The following is a 17,839-nucleotide window of genomic DNA, read 5'->3' as shown; positions in this document are numbered from 1 at the left end:
GCTGGAGCCAGTGAAGTTTATCTGTTTCAGCGGGGCTTTGTAGCTTGAACACAGTGCCATGTTGATAAGACTGCACATTTTTCATAGGTGGCTGTCCAACTTAGAGCACGGGCAGGGCAAATAACTTGTGTGCCTGCAAAAAAACATGCAGTCTTAAAGTTAGTTTATTTTACCGTGTACTCCTTTCCGCCTTTCCCCCTTGGAAAAAAAAGGGAGTGCATTCCCTTCCCTGCCACTGTATGAATTAGTTGAGTTTGGGCTCCGACTTGCATGTTTTGGTGGATGAAAGTCACAGGGTTTAAGGTTTGAAAATCTGTTGCAGTTGATCTGCAGCAGAGTTGAGTTCTCCACGTGCTTGAGTAGCTCCTTCTGCAAAGGACAAATGTCACTTGGACACCTTTATAGGTGGAAATTACCATGATCCTGTGCACAGTTTAGGTCTGTTGAAAGCAAACCGTGTTCCTGTTAACTGTGGCAAGATACGTTCCTAGGACTCCACAGGTGCCCATACGTCTCCAAAGTGTGTAGCTGAATCTTCAGATTAACTGTAGGTGTCTGTGTGCTGGAAAACTGTCAGTGTGACCTTCAGTGATGCAGTAATACAAAACCACGGCAAAAGGCAGTCTGGATTTTAAGGGAAACTGAAGGGCTTAGAGGGAGGGAGTATATGGCAAAATATACTGGTGACCAAAATATTCATACTTATTTGAAGATTGGAAAATTTGGTTTGTTTTATTTAAAGAAGTGTGCGTGGGGTGCGTGTTCATTGCTTTGTGATCAGTCGCCTTGGCCTTGCGCAGTTGTCATCGTGTGCTTTTATAGCTGTTCAAACCGGGCTTGAATTTGGATGCGCTTGGTTGAGAGATTTGTGGTTCTAAATGTATAGGAGCTGGAAGACAGACATATACCAAGCTTAAAACAATACGTGCAAGTCCCTGTGCAACACTCGCTAGTTTAGCTTGTAAAACCCATTTAGTTATTGAGATGTATGGAGGTGACTCCTTGTCCTTCTGAGTTTGTAGATGTTTTTGCTGAAGTGACTGATGCATATAGAAGTGATAGTTGTTTACGGTTGCAAAGAAAATAAATCGGTGAGGTTGACAACAACTTCAGACTTCAGGCAGGACCATAGTGCTCTCAGGAAAATTGAGGAGTGCCCATAAGACCTCAAGGAAAAATGACTGTACAGAAAATATTTTCTAGTTTAGGAGTGTTCCAAAGGAAAAACTTGGTGAAAGTACACAAATGGTTAGGGCTTTTTTTTTTTTTTTTTTTTTGCCGTTTTGCTTCATATTCAGATTACTCGAAGAGAAGGCAAGTCTCTCTCTAGACCTTATAAAAATTACATTGCAGACTTAACAGAGTACAGCAATGGAATAGTTGCGTGTGCTGCTGCTTGTACTTGCCCAACAGAATAGATGGACAGTCCCTTGTATCAGTACGGAGCAGCAGTCAAATCACTTTCTGCCCATATGGAAGTTAGATGAGGAAGCTATTGGTCCGGGGGAACTTCAAAATAGGTTTGCCTAAGAGTTTTTGTTTGTTGTTTTCTTTTTACCGTAATAAGAATTGGTTCTAATAACTGCTGCTCGTTGTCCGTAAAACTTCTGACGGAATACATTACATGCTTTTCTATCCTTATAAAAAGCTAATCATGCAGAGCATGTTCCACTAGTGGGAACATCTGTTTGGAAAGAAAAAAAAAATGAAGAAAGAAAAAAAGAAAAAAAACAATCCACCTGGCTTTTGAAACATACTGAAACCATCTGAAGAATTACATCTAATAATTATAGTCTCTGTAATTTTATACCAAAAATATCGCTGGAGGAGCCTCATTGACATTTATGTATTCAGAATTGGAAGTCAAAATAGTAGGCTTTTGTTTCAAGTGGTACTGCTAAGAAAAATAGCTGAGGAGGTGAAAACTTGACGTAGACCTCCTAGAGCCACCTTTCCTTTACAAAGTGCATTGCGTTCCCATGTGCTTTGAGTTTACTTTATTTTCTCCTTTTTGAGGATTACTTTGCCTCTTTCAAGTGAACGCACTTCATGTTTGCCAATATTCAAGACAGAAGAATAAGAGGGGAAAAGCAAAATGCTAGTCAAAGTGTGTATTAGTGTTTGTACTGAAGAGAAAAGTAACAGTTAAAACCAGAATACTTTTCAACCTGCAACAAATACTGTTCACATTTTCACACCTTGTAGAGTGTATCATATCAGGGTTCTCTGGTCCTCCGTATTCCCAAGTTAGTGGTGGGATTTTGCATTGAAATACAGTAGCGCAAACGGTGTGCTGCCAGGAAAATACTTCTTCTGTTCCAGTTGAGACCTCTGTAATGGCTTTCTGACTGGCATGATTATGCCGTTTATACAATTACAGAGAACTTGGAAATTCCTACTCTGTGTCAGCTGGGTGTATCTCCCTGTTTGAGATGTGATAGCAACTCTACATAAGTTGAAAATGTGTCCATTTGTTACAGGCTCCTCAGCTTAGCCTAGGGGTGGTTAACTGTATGGACAGACTATGATTTCCTACACTTTGCAAGAAATTTTTTGTGCTTGGTTTTATTGGACTTTGTGCACATGCTCGCGTGTTGTTTGGTTTGTTTTTTTTTTTTTCTCGAGGGGGAGGAAAAAGGCATGAGGTTACATGTTACAGTGTCCTGAAGCTAAGGTTAAGATTCTGCTGTAAGGTCTTTTGTGTCATTATGGTGCTAGGTCCTGTCTCTTTGGCTGTCTCCCTTAGTGACTCAAACCTAGCACATAGCAAGAGTACTTTGGCATAGAAGTCTATCTGCTGTTCTGTGCTGCCGAGGAAATGCCCGTGGTCTCCATTCACTGTCCAGTGAACTCACTCGCTCTAGTCTGGCTATGAAAAGTTAAGTCCCAACCTGAAGTCCAGAGTACCTTTAGAGGCAAGAGCTCTTTCTTTTCTAATCATGGGGACTCCTCTTTCTCCTGGTTGATGCTGGGCTAAATTTTGTCATCTTTAGTGACTGGGCTATGCAATTTTTGTTTGTTTGTTTTTTTTCTTTCTGATTTGTCTGATTTTGTTTCTCCATCCTAGGGTTGTGCATCCTGGAACTGGTATTACCCTTTTCACTACGCTCCATTTGCTTCTGACTTTGAGGGTATTGCAGACATGCCTTCGGATTTTGAGAAAGGCTCAAAACCGGTAGGGCGTCTTTACTTACTTATTTATGATTTAGCAGCTCATTAGAAGAGTTCTACATCTGCTTGTTTAATTTCAACAGTTTAAGCCTCTTGAACAACTTATGGGAGTATTTCCAGCAGCAAGTGGAAATTTTCTGCCACCAACGTGGAGGAAGCTTATGACAGATCCGGTAAGAATCCTTGTTGTATTCCTCTCCGTAAGGTTATGTTGTCTTGCAGTTGTGTGAGCATGACTTGCTGCTTCTTACTTCAGGCAGAAAAATGATGGAAACCAGGAAGGAACGTTTTTGATAGATTGCAGAAATTCTTCAAAGATTCTTAAGTGATTCTTTGAATTCAGATGTTTCAGTGAGAAAAGTTATTTTACACTTTAGTAAGATTGTTTACTTTCTTCAAGAAACCTGGCAAAACTTAACTGGGGAGCAGATACATTAACCCAGTTATCTGGAATTATTCTACCTGCTTAATTTCTTGTTTTGATGCTCTTAAGTAATGGAAGTGCCCTACCACACTTCGTGTTAAAATGGCATTTAATAAAATATGTTTCTATTAGTCAAAGTTCTTTGCATCCTCCTTAGCTTGGTGCTTGCTTGCCCTCTGTGCAGTACAGTCCTACATAGCATTCTAAATCCGCTTCGTAATTGGCTTCAATTATTATTTTTTTATTTTCTCAAATACAGGAATCGAGCATAATTGACTTCTATCCTGAAGATTTTGCTATCGATTTAAATGGGAAGAAATATGCTTGGCAAGGTGAAATCTCAACTTTCTTTTTTTTGTGCTGTAGTATACTGACCTTAGTCTTAAGAATTTCTGTAAAAATAGGAAAAAATTGGAAAATTATTTTAGCGAGATAATGACGGAGCAAGTCACACAGGTAACTTGTGGTACTTGGTGTCAGGGAGAAGTATTTTGCAGCAGGTATATTTTTGAAAAGAAATCAGTATGAAAGAACAAATTGTGATTCAGTAACTGATTTAGGATTGGCAATGATTATTAGTACTTTCAGCAGTCATTCTAGATTTGTTAATTTGTCCTGAACTAGATTAATCATTTTTCTATTTTTGTCAGCCTTACTGTGTAATTGTCTTTTGTCTCCTTTGCATTTAATTAATGGATCTTGTTCTGTTCAATCAGTGTCTCATTAGTATCTTGCGAAAAATGCTTTGGGGAATATAGAAATATTTGGATGCATACAAAGAATGAAAGAACAGCTACAGTATTTAATGCAGCTCTTCTACAGAGAATATTAATTTTAAAGGCCTGCCAAATTTTGTGGCTGGTTATACTATTGCACCAATAGTGTAACATCTCAATTATAGGTATAAATAATTATTTGGGCACAAAATGAAACACAAGAAATTCCATCTGAGCATAAGAAAGCTCATTTTTACTCTGAGGGTGATCAGACACTGGAACATGTTGCCCAGAGAGGTTGTGTAGTCTCCATCCTTGGAGATATTCCAAATCCAGCTGGACATGGTCCTGGGAAACCTGCTCAGGGCAACCTGAGCAGCAAATGACCATGCTGGAGCAGAGGGTGTGGACTAGGTGATCTCCAGAGGTTCCTGCTGACATCAACGGTTCTGTGATTCTTCCCCCAAGACAGCTCACCTGTGTTTTGAAATAGCCACAGTTAGACACACGAGTATCTTACTTGGGACAATGTTCCAAAATCAAAGAGAACATTCCTAGGTATTATAAGACATGTTGCACACCGGGTTTTCCCTCTGTGACTTGAAGCCCTTTCTTACCTCTGTTGCAATTCTGCCAACTTTCCTTAGTCCTTTTGTCCAGATATCAAATCTACAGTCTGAAGCAGTAATGTTTTAAGTAGCTCCCACATGCTTTCAGCAGCCTGTAACATTAGTTCGGATTCCTTTAACGCTTAATTGCATTATATACTCTTTGTTCTGGATTAACATCTGAAATTCTCATCCTTTAAAAGACAGTTGTGAAGCAAGAAATATTTTCCAAGCTGGAAGTACAGACTGCATCTGTTAAAAAGCATCTAGTATACCTTGGCCTTACCTTATCTAGTATACCTGAGATCTGCCTGCTGGTAGTACTGGAACAGGCACAAATATGAGACTATGAATATCAGTTTATTAAAAAGCATTTACTGTCATCTTGGTCAGGAAAAGCTCTAGTGTTCGTGGTAAGGGAAATAAAAACTAAAATAATTGCTCCAGATTCCAACCAATAATAAGGGCGACAGAAGTAAATATTTGAAGAAGTTCTTAGTGCTTTTTTGGATTTTATAATAGAAGAAAATAGAAGGCAACAGATACTGGAGCATACCATGGAAGGCTATTCTCCAGCTTCATCCAGTATGATTGTGTGGGCTCTGAGATGTGCTGCTTAGTGAGGGATTTTGATCCTGAAAGGACCCCCTGTGTTATCTTGGAGTAAAATTAATAGCTGGTATGAATAGTCCCTAATGTATAATATCTGTATCACCTCGTCGCTGAACTTGGAGTGATTTCTTCCATTGTTGTCTCTTAATAAATTAATTTGAATAAAGTAGCATTGAGTTCTGTCAGGGGAGCATCTATAGCAAATGAAACAAATAATGACTGTCTTACCGAGCTCAGCTTGTTCCTAAAAGCGGCAGGTGCAGGTAGAGGTTACTGCCTCCCAGTGCCTACCCGGGATGAGCTTCCCATTTCAACCAGCTGAACTATTCTTCTCTAAACAGCCTGCATGGTCACAACCTCTGAAAATGCAGGGTTTTCTTTTCTGTGACTGATGCAACAGTTGTTTTTCAGGTAAAGAATCTATTGGGGCTTTCCATGCTAGTGTCGTTTTTGGTTTTTTTGCCAACAAGTGTGGAAAAAAAAAATGGTTTTATTTTCCTAGGTGTTGCGTTGTTGCCATTTGTTGATGAACGACGCCTTAGAGCTGCCCTGGAAGAAGTCTACCCTGACCTTACTCCTGAAGAAAGTAAGAATAGTGATATTTTGTTACAGTTAGTTATTACTACTGTGTTTCACCCTAAATGAGCAAGGTATAATAGATGTTTGGTTAGATTGAATTATGGCAAGCTGTAGTCTCTTCTTTATGGATGGTGCTGGTAATTAGAATGATCCCTGATGGGTTTGTTTTTGTAGCTTTCACTTTTCTTTTACTCAAGTAGACCTGCATAAGACTTAACCTGAAAATTAGACGGCAGCTTAATCATATGAAAAGCTTCTACCAGGATACACTGTCAAAGTACTTGTTAGATGAATACGTAGCAATCAAAAGAATAAACTGTTTCCATGGTTAGAGTTGATGGTAAAACCTGATAGGTGTATTGGCTGGTCTGACCAGTAGGCTGGCTGTGTCCAGTTATGATATCTGAAGTTTTGTGTTAGCTTATGTAGGCAAATGTATGTGTTACTTTCTCCATTGTACAAAAATAATAGCCGGTTCTTGTGGGTAAACTCCTTGGAAGGTGTGTGGGTCTTGGGGGGTTTTGGTTTGGGGTTTGTTGTGTGGTTGGTTTTGTTTTGTTTTTTTATACCTAGCCTTTCTGTATCTGCAATGTTATTCTATTTTAAGTTCAACATTCCTCCCAGTGAACACAAGATTCCTGTTTTACTGTTGGCCAACTACCCTTGTGACCAGAGACATCCTCCTCTGGGCAGAGACACTGTCTTTCCACTACTCTCAAGGAATGTTCAAAGCTTTCTCCTAAGTCACATTGAAGCTTTCCTTCTGTGGAGACGTCAACAGGACGGTGTGCTGGTCTGCTGTATTCATTCCATCCCTCTTTGCTCTGAACTTATATCCCATCCTCTTCGTCTTTCCTAGGCAGAAGAAATAGCCTTGGTGGTGATGTTCTCTTTGTTGGAAAACACCATCCGCTTTGTGACTTTATTGTAGAGCAGTACAAGACCAAAAATACAGAGGTAGGTTGTACTTGTTCTTAAGGGATTGTGTAAATGGTGAGGGTGGAGGTCTCGTGAAGTGCTTCAGCTGAAAAATTGTTTTTTCATAGCCAGTTGATATACCGCCAGAGCTGTGCCATGGAATCCAGGGAAAGCTTACGCTGAATGAAAATGCTGTTCTTCCGGATCAGTGAGTATGGCTTTTCATATGGGTTGTTTGATGCTAAAAGACATTTCCTTCAGTTATGTCTGCATTTAAGTAAAAGTATCTTCGTGCCCACAGTGAGAAACCTAAAACTCCTGACAAGGCAATGCATTTAGTTCTGAGGTTGAACGTGCTTTCCACTAGGTTTTTAGTGCGTATTATCATCAGCATACATTAAAAAAAAAAAAACAGGCAAGTAAAACTCCCATTCTACGATCCTATCTTTTTTTTATTTCAGAACTAGGCTTTGAAAGCAGCATCAAAAAACTTTAAAGCACCCTAATGTGTGTGTGTGTTTGCTGATGAATCTTTTTTTGTGTTTGTCATTCCATCTATGGAAGACTGATTTTTATGTATGTAGTAATGTTTGAACTTTAATAGGTAAACAGGGCCTATATAATAAAAGTAGTAGTGATCAGTAGCCTTATTCAGTAAGGTCATGTCGTTTTGGCCTCTTTGCTTTTGTATGAATGTTAATCTAATGCAGTCTGTAACTTCCAATAGGGCGTGCTGTTTAAGGAAAAAAAAAAAAAAACCAAAAAAACCCAGCTGCTCTGCTTTTTATACGCTAATCTTAATTGCATTAAGAAAAATCCAGATAGAGATATATTTTGCTGGTTTCCATTTAGGCTATAGCACTAAATTCGGGACTGTTACCAGCTACACGTACAAAAAATGCTAATATTTTTTTGTTTTCTAGATAATGCATTTAGTTTGAGAAATTATCAGTGTCATCTTCGCATTGTAGGATATGCATTCATTTATCTAACTTTGCTTAGAGGCATAAGCAGGTGTTCAGTAACTCATCTGCATTAAATGCACAAACACTCCGGTTTTGCTGGACAGATAATGTATCCTAGGTCACACTCACTAATATACATTTCTCTATTCTTGTCATGGCTTGTGAAGAATATGAGCAAGTCAGAGCTGTTCTTGGAGGGAATAGCAGTGCAGGAAAAAAGACTCTTCTGGCATTGCCTTCCCTAGATAGGGCATGAGAAATGGCTATTTTTTTTTACCTGGAGAAGTAGTTTGCTAGGAATTCTGTGATGATGAGCAGGCATTTATGTTGCCACTTCAGAATAAGTCTTACTTTGCTAAAGGGATTTGGGTCAAATTCAGCCAGCATGCGTGCAGTTTGTGACCTCCGTGTATAACGCGGGTCTGTGACAGTAGTGCGCAGCAGGGTGAACGAAGAAATCTGGTTTCTGATTGATAAGAGCGATTTTTCTCGAGCACCTTGTTTGTCTGCTTGAATTGAAGGGGTAAAGTTTTCTGGAGGAAAGAAGGAAAGGGTTACGGTGCAACTGCATGTCAGCCTATTAAATCTCAGTTAAAAAGGAGACTCTAAGTGCTGTGTACAACAGCCGATAACTTTTATTTTTATTTTACTTCAAAGCCTTTTTCTTCCTAGTGAAGCAGGTTTGTCTTCGTGGTGCTGCATGTGCGTATCTGCCTCTCTGGTCTTCTCGTGCCCTCTTAGAACCTGTTGGCTTGTTATAATCAAACCCTAGCAGTACAGGGAGGTTTCCAAGGTGCAGAATAGTACTAAGATTTGTAAACAGGCGGCTGGGTAGTGGGAAGTGTGTGAACCTACTGTTAGACACTAGAGAATCCACACAGATCAGCTGAAAAAGTAATGACACTAAGAAATAAGGATCCAGTAATTCCATTGCTTATAGAAGTATTTGATTTAGGGGAAGGGCAAGTTGATCTTTGAAGTCTCTTTTATGTGTCCCTGTCTTAGTTGACAGATGAACGGGAGCGGTAGCAACAGAGAAAGTGGAGCAAATGGGGAGAAGTATGTTACACGACATTTTGACAGGGTTTTTTTCTTTACCAGGACAGTGGAGTCTCCTGTTCCAATGCTGCGTGATCTTACACAAAATTCTGCGGTCAGGTAAGTAAACTCTGGGGTTTAATGCAATGGCGTACAAAACACAGCAGCCAAAACTCACTTTATTCTGATGGTTTGTGCTCATTGAATTGGCAACAGAATCCATCTCTTAAGAAAATTGAAGCTTTTATATTAAATGTTTCTGGTTTTCTGTGAAAATTGAATCCAGCATATTATGTTGTAACACAGTGGGCTTGGATTAGGGTGGTTAAGCAGAGCGTGCATAGTGGCGTGCCCTGCAGGGATGTCCAAAATAGTTGTTTCTCAATGCATCAAACCCAGTGTGTTTCATCCCTTCAGAAATACCTCATCTTTCCTGCTGTTGCTTTTCTGCTTGCTCTCTGTTGGGTCTTCCAGGTCTTTGGCAAGCAAAGAGCAACACCTACAGAACTTGATAGCCTGTATCAAGTCTTTTAAATTAAAGAAAACAAAACGTTCATGAGAGCAACCCTCTGAGATAGAATTGGGTATTGATTAAAAGCCTTCCAGCTCCTGACTTTTGCCTCTTAGATTTTTATCCATTTTTATTCCTAGCAATTCCCAGAGGATGCCTGAGAACATAAGCTTCATGTCTTTAAGAAGTAAAGGAGTGATACTAACTTGGCCTGAATGGGATGTTTGGGAGAATAAGAAACTTCGTAATGCATAAAAAACAATGCGGGGTTTCCAAGAGTAAATCTTGTGGTTGCAGAAGGTTTTAATTACTCTGGCACGTGACAGCAAATTTCTGTAGATCTAGTGTGTTGTATGTCATTCTCACTTAATTTGGCACAGTATAATGGGTATGTAATGCTTGAGCCTACAACCTTTCACTTCTCGAGCCACATAAGATACTTGAGACGCTGACAATCACTTGTGATCTGTCTGCATAATTTTTTCCACCAAGGAGGCATAACTTGGTTCAACGAGAACAACTGTCTACAGGCAGTAAGAAATGCTAAGTTGTGCCTTGTCAGGATATAGTAGAAAGGATGTTTTGAAACGGGGATTTAGTTACTTTGAGTGATGAGTTAAAGGTAGTTTTTGGCTTTCCATCTGCCGTTGTTAGGAGGTTTGAATTGTTTTACGCTTCTGTCCGTTTCTCTATTGCGAGGATTTTTCTTCCTGTCTTTTGAGATAATATGAGCAGTCATGATTCTGCTCTTCAGTTCTTGTGACTTTGGCTGAATTTTCCAAAGAACCATTATTCTCTTTCCTTTGAGTCTCATTCATTCTCCGTGCTGGAAAACAGATGTATTTTGGTTGGAAGAGTGAGATTATTCTGCTTAGTTGTTTGCTTTTATCTTTCTTGGCATCCCAAGCATTCTTCTACATCAAATGGTAGGTAGGGAGAGAACAGGAAGCAGGCTGGTGCTGTGTACTTCAAACACATCCCTAGTGGACCTACCTGAGACCTGGATACATACACCAGGAGATTGGAATTGCTAGGAATGTGGATGAATTTTCCTAGGACAAACCCAAACCGCTATATAATGCGTTGTACCGGCAGAAATTAAGCTTTCAGACGCTTTTTACTCTATTACTATTTAGTTTGTCTAATTCTAGACAGGTCAAAATGCAGGGTCTGCGAGATGTCACTGAAAATACATGTATATCCCTCCACGAGAACTGCATATAACTGCAAAGACGCCTTTCAGCGTAAAAACTCCCTGGCCCAGGAAATCCCACTTCTAAGTTTTGTACACTTCTGACTAGACTACATAGCAAGCTGTTACCCTTCCTGTCTGTACCATGGCAGCCTTTGAACTTAATCAAGTACAATCAGTGCTTTGACTAGAGGATTTGTGCTCAAGGGTCTGCAGAATATACTTTCATTACCATACATAGGACTAATGTCTAGAAAACAGTTAAACTTTCTTTTGGGCTCGCTATTGATACAGGGGAGGAAAAAGATCGCCCTGTGGAAAATAACTGAGGCATCCAAGTCCCATATAGTCAGTATATCCGTGTGCAAGAAACGCACTTTGCAGTTTAAGTTGTGGGTTCTTGAATCTTACCTTTTCTGTGTTGTATGTCACTGTTAATAAAGCAGCAATTACTTTTTAATCTTGCTTGTCTTAATTATCAAGTAAACTTAATCCTCAAATGCTTTCTCCTAGTATCTCTTTCAAAGACCCACAATTTGATGAAGACTTTGTTTTCAAGGCTGTAGTGTTACCTGGTGCAAAGTAAGTATCAGCTGTCCGTTTTCGAATAATTCCATTTTCTTTCATTAATCTGAGTATTTGCTCTGATAAGTATTTATGGAACTGTTTTTAATGTTAAGGAAACCCGCTCCAGTTCTGAAGCCGGGAGACTGGGAAAAAACCAACAATGATGGCAGGCCTTGGAGACCGCAGCTTGGTTTTAACCGAGACAGAAAACCAGTCCATTTGGACCAGTCAGCGTTTAGAACTTTAGGGTAAGATTGGTAGTGTTGTTACTGACTGTCTCGCTGCGATGACTGTATGAATACTCATTTACTGCTTTTTTAAATTTAAAAAAAAAAAAAAAACAACAAACAAACAAACAAAAAACCCCCACAACACAAAGGGGGTGGGGATGGACTGTCAGAGGTTAGGCGCTGGTGTTCCATGTTGGAAATTTTGGCATCTGATATTTAAATTCAGTATTGATGGAAACTGCATATTACTGTAATTTTGCAGTAATGCCTTGCATTCTTCTTGATTTGGGGGGAGGTGCTACTAAATATTTCTGACTAGCTTTCCCACTGTCTTTTTCAACTTTTTTGGTGGTTACTTGCTTGAAGTGTAGAAGGTACAGTGAGAATATGGCACACAAGTGATAATTAAGACTATTATGAAGACAGGATTGTCTTTTATGCTTTTAAAAACTAAGAAGCTGTAAAAACACGTGTATGAAGTATGTGTTACACCATACAATCCCTTTGATTGTCACTTTTCAAGGTGTTGTCACAGTTAGTTTTTATTAGTTCTCCAAAAGTCCAAGTAACTTTCTCGTGCTGCGGTGTAGTACGAGAATGCTTCTGAGTGCAGGATGAGAGAATGAGCTGGGGTTATTGTATTAACAGATAAAATTAAATGTTTTTCCTTACTGAGGAGGGCAAGGAGCCATGTGTTTATCAGAACCATAAGAGAATGTTTTAGAGGAGGTTGTATTACTAGCAAGTAAAACTCTGTGAGCAACTGAACACGAGTGTCTGTTTAGGAAGAGAAAATACTTTCTTCTTCATCTTATGGCTCTGGAGGAACTGGAAGAAGAAAGAGCAACACCCTTCCCTCCATTTGTGTGTTGGAAAGCATAATTGTTCCAGTGCTACATCCAGTGGTACACTTGGAACCATCTTCTGTTCTTCCATGTCATAGTTATTAAAAAAAAAAAGTATAGCTGTGTTATTGATCACGTATGATGTCTCATTAAATTGCTGTCCAGGGTGGCAGACATTACAAGCATCAAAGTTTTGATGTGAATGTAGTTCCGTGCAGGAAAAACAGTAAAGGCCTGGCAAACATTGGCACGCCAATATTTTGCAGGTCCCGTGTCTCTATCAACTCTCACTTCTGGGAAATGTGACAGCAGTTCAGTTTTACCGAACTCTTAGCCAATTTGCAGGAAATGCGTGGGGTTTTTTTTCTGCTTATTGTGACTTGCTATGGAACCTTCCGAATTTTTGCTGGGACCAGCTCACAAAGCGTGTGCTTTGTTTGTGGTGTGACTGGGACCCTGATCTGTAGGCGAGTCATTGCATTGTGCTTGTGCGCATCTCCACTGACTCACTGGAGAGAGCTGGGGTGTTTGATGGACTGGGTAGCAGCTGTGCTGTAACGTGACGTTCATATTCTTTTTTCTTTCCATTTCTTACACATAATAGCCATACAATGCCAAGGGAAAGAGGGATGCCGGGAATGTATGCCAATGCAGTACCTCTTGGAACTTACGGGAGCCCATACACCAGGCCGCTTATGAGTGGGCAGCAGCAGATTCCTAAATTGTTGTCAAGTAAGTGGTTTCTGCTTTCTGCATTTCAGAGTTTGAAAAATGTTACGGTTTCGTTTTGGTCTGTTGCGCTATTACAAATAAAAAGTGGATTCGGGCATCCATCTTTGTTAACTTTGTGTTGCTCTTCTCTATTGCTCTTCCTTTATGGAATTGCTGTAGTGAAATGTACTAAAATGTAATTATGTGCTTGTAAGTGAGATCCTATTTTGAATACTGTGCCCAGTATTCAAATGCAATAGGAAAAATAGCACTTTGTCTTCTAAGGGTTCCTAGTGTCTGTTACCTGGAATGTGTTCAGTATGTGGCTGAGACTCAATATCGCCAGCGTCACCAGTCTTAGTAGAAGCTTGGTGCTTTGTGTCTGAAGAGAACAACAAGAGGAGGGTGCTGGCCACAGAAAGTAACTAATGTACAAGGCATGGTGGCAGATCAGGAGAGACTGTAGGACTGACAGCAGAGCTATGGTTGGTGCTGAGACGCCAGACCAAACCAAAATTGCTTATTCACAAGCCTGTATTGGCTTCTTCTGCCTGCAGTAGGTGTTGCAACTTCTGGCAAAGAGGTGGTAGGAGATGGTCAGGAGGTCAGGGATGCCACTGCTGTTGGCTTGGTGAACAAGTGGGTCACTGGAAATGGTAAGATAAATCCCGCGTGACCTAAAGTGGAGCTTTTCATCGTGGGAAGGAATGCCTGTACGAAGGGCTCCCAAAAAGGATGCTAGTTAGAGAGTCCTGTCTCTTTACCTGTGATCAGGAGCTGCATTTCTGTAATGGTTGGATTGAGATAGGAGGATAAGCTGCCTAAAAAGGTGCTTTAAAGTAAGAAGTTCTCACTGTTCAGCTGAATTCTTGCAATATTGAATTATGCAAGCGCTTGAAGTTTTAACAGGTGACACAGATAAAGTTTGAACTTCAAAGTTTTGTCACATATAGAAGACCAGATTACTGCACAGTGAAGCTGTCAGCCTTTTTATACTTGACTTGCATTTTTTTTTTTTTTTGCATATGAAACAGCGAATAAATAATATTGATGGCCACTCTGAATTAAACTTATTCCAGTCCCAAAGTAGATGAAGTGTAGTGGAGTAGCGGGTGCAGAAGCTTTCTTGTGCAAGGAATCAGATTGGTTTAAGTGGACAGACGGATTGAATATGAGAGTCTGGACTTTGATAAAGGAAAACAAGAGGTTTTTAAACAAACAAGAGATATGATTTAAAAAGGAGAGTGTGGGGAATGGGAAAGCAGAACTAGCAGATAGGCATCACGTTTGTTATTAATCTCCAAAAAGAGAAAGTCTGCATGGTTTTGGGGAGAGAGGAAGTAATCGTGAGACCATCAGTCCCTATACTGCTGTTCAGGTCTTCCGAAGCTCGAGTCTTGATGCTTTGTGGAAAATGCTTATTTCAAAGCAGTTTTCTCTGCTTTACGTACGTGGAGCTGATCTTGCCAATTAGGTACTTAAAAAGCTGTCGTCCTCTGAGCACCTTGTGTTGTATAGGAAGCACTTCATGTGCAAAAATATGCCCCAGTGCCATCATTTTTCAGATTGAGGAGGCTTGAATCCACTGATCGGTATGAAATCACGGTCCATCTGTTGGCCTCAGAAAAACTGTCTGGTGGCTTTCTTCTACGCATCCCTTCCTCCCCTCATCTTCTGCCTCTTCCTTGCCCTCAAATTGCCTCAGGCATCCCTAGTTGCTGTTCTGCAGGTGTGCCTGGCAAATCTGAAAGCAAGGCTTTTTTTTTTTTTTCCTTCCTCCTCCTTTTTCCTTCTTTCTCTCATTTTGCCACTTTCCTTAGTGCTGGGTTTTTTTCCATTAGGCAGAGGTTGATCTTGTGCTTCCCTGTTCATGTAGCAAAAAGAGGGACCAGGTCAACCTGCTGGTGCCTCTAGCCACCATTGCGGCGCACTGCTTCACATGCCACGGACAGCAGTCGTAGAAAGGCTTTTTCACAAAGCAGGGGTTGTGTGCCTGCCGTTGCTCTCCAGGGCCCTTCATCCCAAAGTCAAGAAGCTGGTTCCTGGCACTCTCTGGTTTTGTGGGAGACTGCAGTGCAACAAGCTGCAAATGTATTCTTTGTCAGTTAATTTTGTTGTGTTTCTCCTCCTCTTCTACTGATGATAGCAAGCTGTCCTAGGAGATTAGTCTTAAACTCTAATTAACTTCTGATTTAAACTGACTGCAATGTGAAGTCTTCACAGCTAACAACAGTGGTGGTTGACTTAATCAATGCCAAGTGGCTGCATGTGTCTTAACTCCACTTTCCCCAGGTAGAGACCCTGGCAGAGACCTGGATAAAGAGTTAAACCCTTGCTTAAACCCTTGTTAGAATGATACCTCCAAGTGTCATAGCCCAACATTTCCGCTGAAATCAGCCTTTCTGACATTCACACTGAAGGATGCTTTTGGAAACGGGACCGCACCTAGACACCGTAACACATCCTGGAGTATGGATTTTGTGGGATGAGTGGGAAGCAAACCTGTCAAGGTGGGAGCATGTCGGCAACTTTCTGAACCTTGCTGCAGTAGGTGCTGGCCATCTTATTGAACAGAAACAGTCCGCATGGACGGTGGGTTTGCTCTGGGGGAAATTTGTGGTCAGAATTGAGCACGTGGGCCAGTTTCACTCAGACAGTGTTCTGTCTAGGAGTACCAAAAGGTGTCCCTCGATCTGACAGCACAACTATCTTCTTGCCTTTCACAGTCACCCCCTTCAGTTCAAGCACAAATGTCTGTGTCAAAGCACAGATTATCTTCAACTAGAAAATCAGATTAGAAGGAATGGGAAGGCATAAGCTGAGTTTTCTCAATGGGGCAGGTTTCTCTCTTGTGTCAGAGTCACATTCATCAGCTATATAATTGTGAGAGAACAGCTGTGTGTTGTGGCATGATTGGATTGGGAAGCCTCTGGAACCCATACATTCCTGAAAAACTAGAGCTGATGTAGTTAAAATTGCCACATTTTGTGGGATTGATGCAGAGCAACTTTTCATTTTACGTATTATGTTTTTATATGTATGATGAAGTAAAATTAGACTCTAGAAGGGCAATGCGGTCAACCAAAGTGCCATCTCTTCCTCAAGAGCCTGCTGTGGGTGTTCCTTACTGTTGTTCTCTGATTTGACTTTGATGTGCCAATTTTCAGTTGATGAATAATTGTCTGTGCTGATAACTTGGAGAGTCAAGTGCAGTGTGTCAGTACTCTGTGAATGGCATATTTGGTTTCTGCAGCACGCGATATCTGATTTATGACTTTCATTTCAGTCAGTAAACTTGTCAATTAGCTGCATTTGAAAAGTGATTTTTGATTAGTGCAATCAGTAAACACAAAATCTCATCTTTGATTGCCACACTGATTAGATAAATTGTTACTTGAGGAGCTGCTACAGAAGGCAGTTTACTTGGCCTTATAGCTCTAGGAAATGCCTAAGTTTTGAGGACTGAAGAAAATATTAATTGTCGTTTCTTCTCCAATTTTGTGCTTTTTTGAAGTGTAATTCACTGCTCCAAGCTTTTTCCCTCAAAGATTGTTCTCTGCCAGAGCTATACAAATGAATAGTAATAAGGTAGCTTTAAATGTTTTTATGGTGATTTCATTAAACTCTTTCTTAAACCGCTCCCTAGAGCTGCAAAAAGATGTGGTTACGGCAGGAGAGCTGGTTCCTTTCTTTTTCAGATGGAAAGAAAGTGATTAAGTAGGACACATGTTTTTAACTAGCCCTTAAGCAGGGGTCTGTATGAGTGGGAAACACTGTGCCAGGGTGAGACCAGCATCATCTCACCGGGTTTCTCACTAGAGCACCATTTGACCCTGGCAGTGGAATGGAAAATGTGTTAATAAACTTCAATTAAAATGTGAAGTTCTGACCAGGGAGGGTCAGGGAGGGAGAGACTGTATTAGTCTGTATAATTGTCCGGATACTTGGGGTTCTTGCCTAGCTCAGCCTGCACAGAGGAGAAGGGTGGAATAATCGCCAATATTCTCCATGGAATATAGTGGGGTTGTTTTTTTTCTGGAAGTTTGTGTCTCCCAGCAAGCAGAAGAACTGAGACAGGCTTAGGAAAACTGCAGGTCTGGTTATGGTGACGGAGTCAAAACCTAGCCCTCATCGTGGCAACTGCAGATGAAGAACTACAGGTGTTAGCAGCTACAGATAGAGCGGTTTTGTGCATCCAAAAATGTTGTTAGCAGACTGTAGTCCTGCTACATTGCATGTATTTCTGCGGTGCTGGTGTCTGTGAAACTTTGAAATTATTAGAAATAAAAAGTCCTTTTAGGTTATTTTTGGATTGAAAGTAGTGACACTCTGAAATGTCACCAATTTATACTTTTTTTTTTTTTTTTGCAATTTCATCTTTTTACTTATTTTTTTTTTTTAAGCTTCAGTTTAACATTGTGTCTTAATCGCTCCCCAGAGTAGCTGAAGACACCGTTGTGAGCCTGGGTTTTCTTGTGTTGCACTAATCTTGTATTCAAAAGCAGACGCATCATCACTAAGGCATCGTGTTCATACAGCCTGTTTATGCACTGAGAGTCCTTGTGATTCACAGGCTGGTCAGTATAAAAGTGCCACGTACCCATCTTCGGTCCTTGTGATGCTTTCCACTGGTTTGGTTACAGTATATAGGAAATAATCAATTATACCTCGTTATGAGCATCAGTTGGTAACGGTGTATGTGTGTGTATATATTGGTTGATGTGTGTGTATGTATGCAATGTTTAATGAACA

General features: G+C 40.4%; 1 protein-coding gene across 1 annotated transcript in view; it reads left to right on the top strand.

Annotated features, from left to right (window-relative positions):
* XRN2 (5'-3' exoribonuclease 2) overlaps positions 1–17,839 on the top strand; it is a 50,675-nt gene that overhangs the window by 20,161 nt on the left and 12,675 nt on the right. Inside the window, exons 18-27 of the mRNA XM_063327944.1 lie at positions 3,068–3,175; positions 3,255–3,344; positions 3,855–3,927; positions 6,034–6,117; positions 6,970–7,067; positions 7,157–7,236; positions 9,095–9,151; positions 11,248–11,316; positions 11,415–11,549; positions 12,981–13,108. Of these exons, the coding sequence (XP_063184014.1) occupies positions 3,068–3,175; positions 3,255–3,344; positions 3,855–3,927; positions 6,034–6,117; positions 6,970–7,067; positions 7,157–7,236; positions 9,095–9,151; positions 11,248–11,316; positions 11,415–11,549; positions 12,981–13,108 (922 nt within the window). The remainder of the gene's footprint in view (positions 1–3,067; positions 3,176–3,254; positions 3,345–3,854; positions 3,928–6,033; positions 6,118–6,969; positions 7,068–7,156; positions 7,237–9,094; positions 9,152–11,247; positions 11,317–11,414; positions 11,550–12,980; positions 13,109–17,839) is intronic.

This window comes from Chroicocephalus ridibundus, chromosome 3, assembly GCF_963924245.1.
Source record: "Chroicocephalus ridibundus chromosome 3, bChrRid1.1, whole genome shotgun sequence".
NCBI lineage: Eukaryota > Metazoa > Chordata > Aves > Charadriiformes > Laridae > Chroicocephalus > Chroicocephalus ridibundus.
This window is presented reverse-complemented; position numbering and strand designations above follow the sequence as displayed.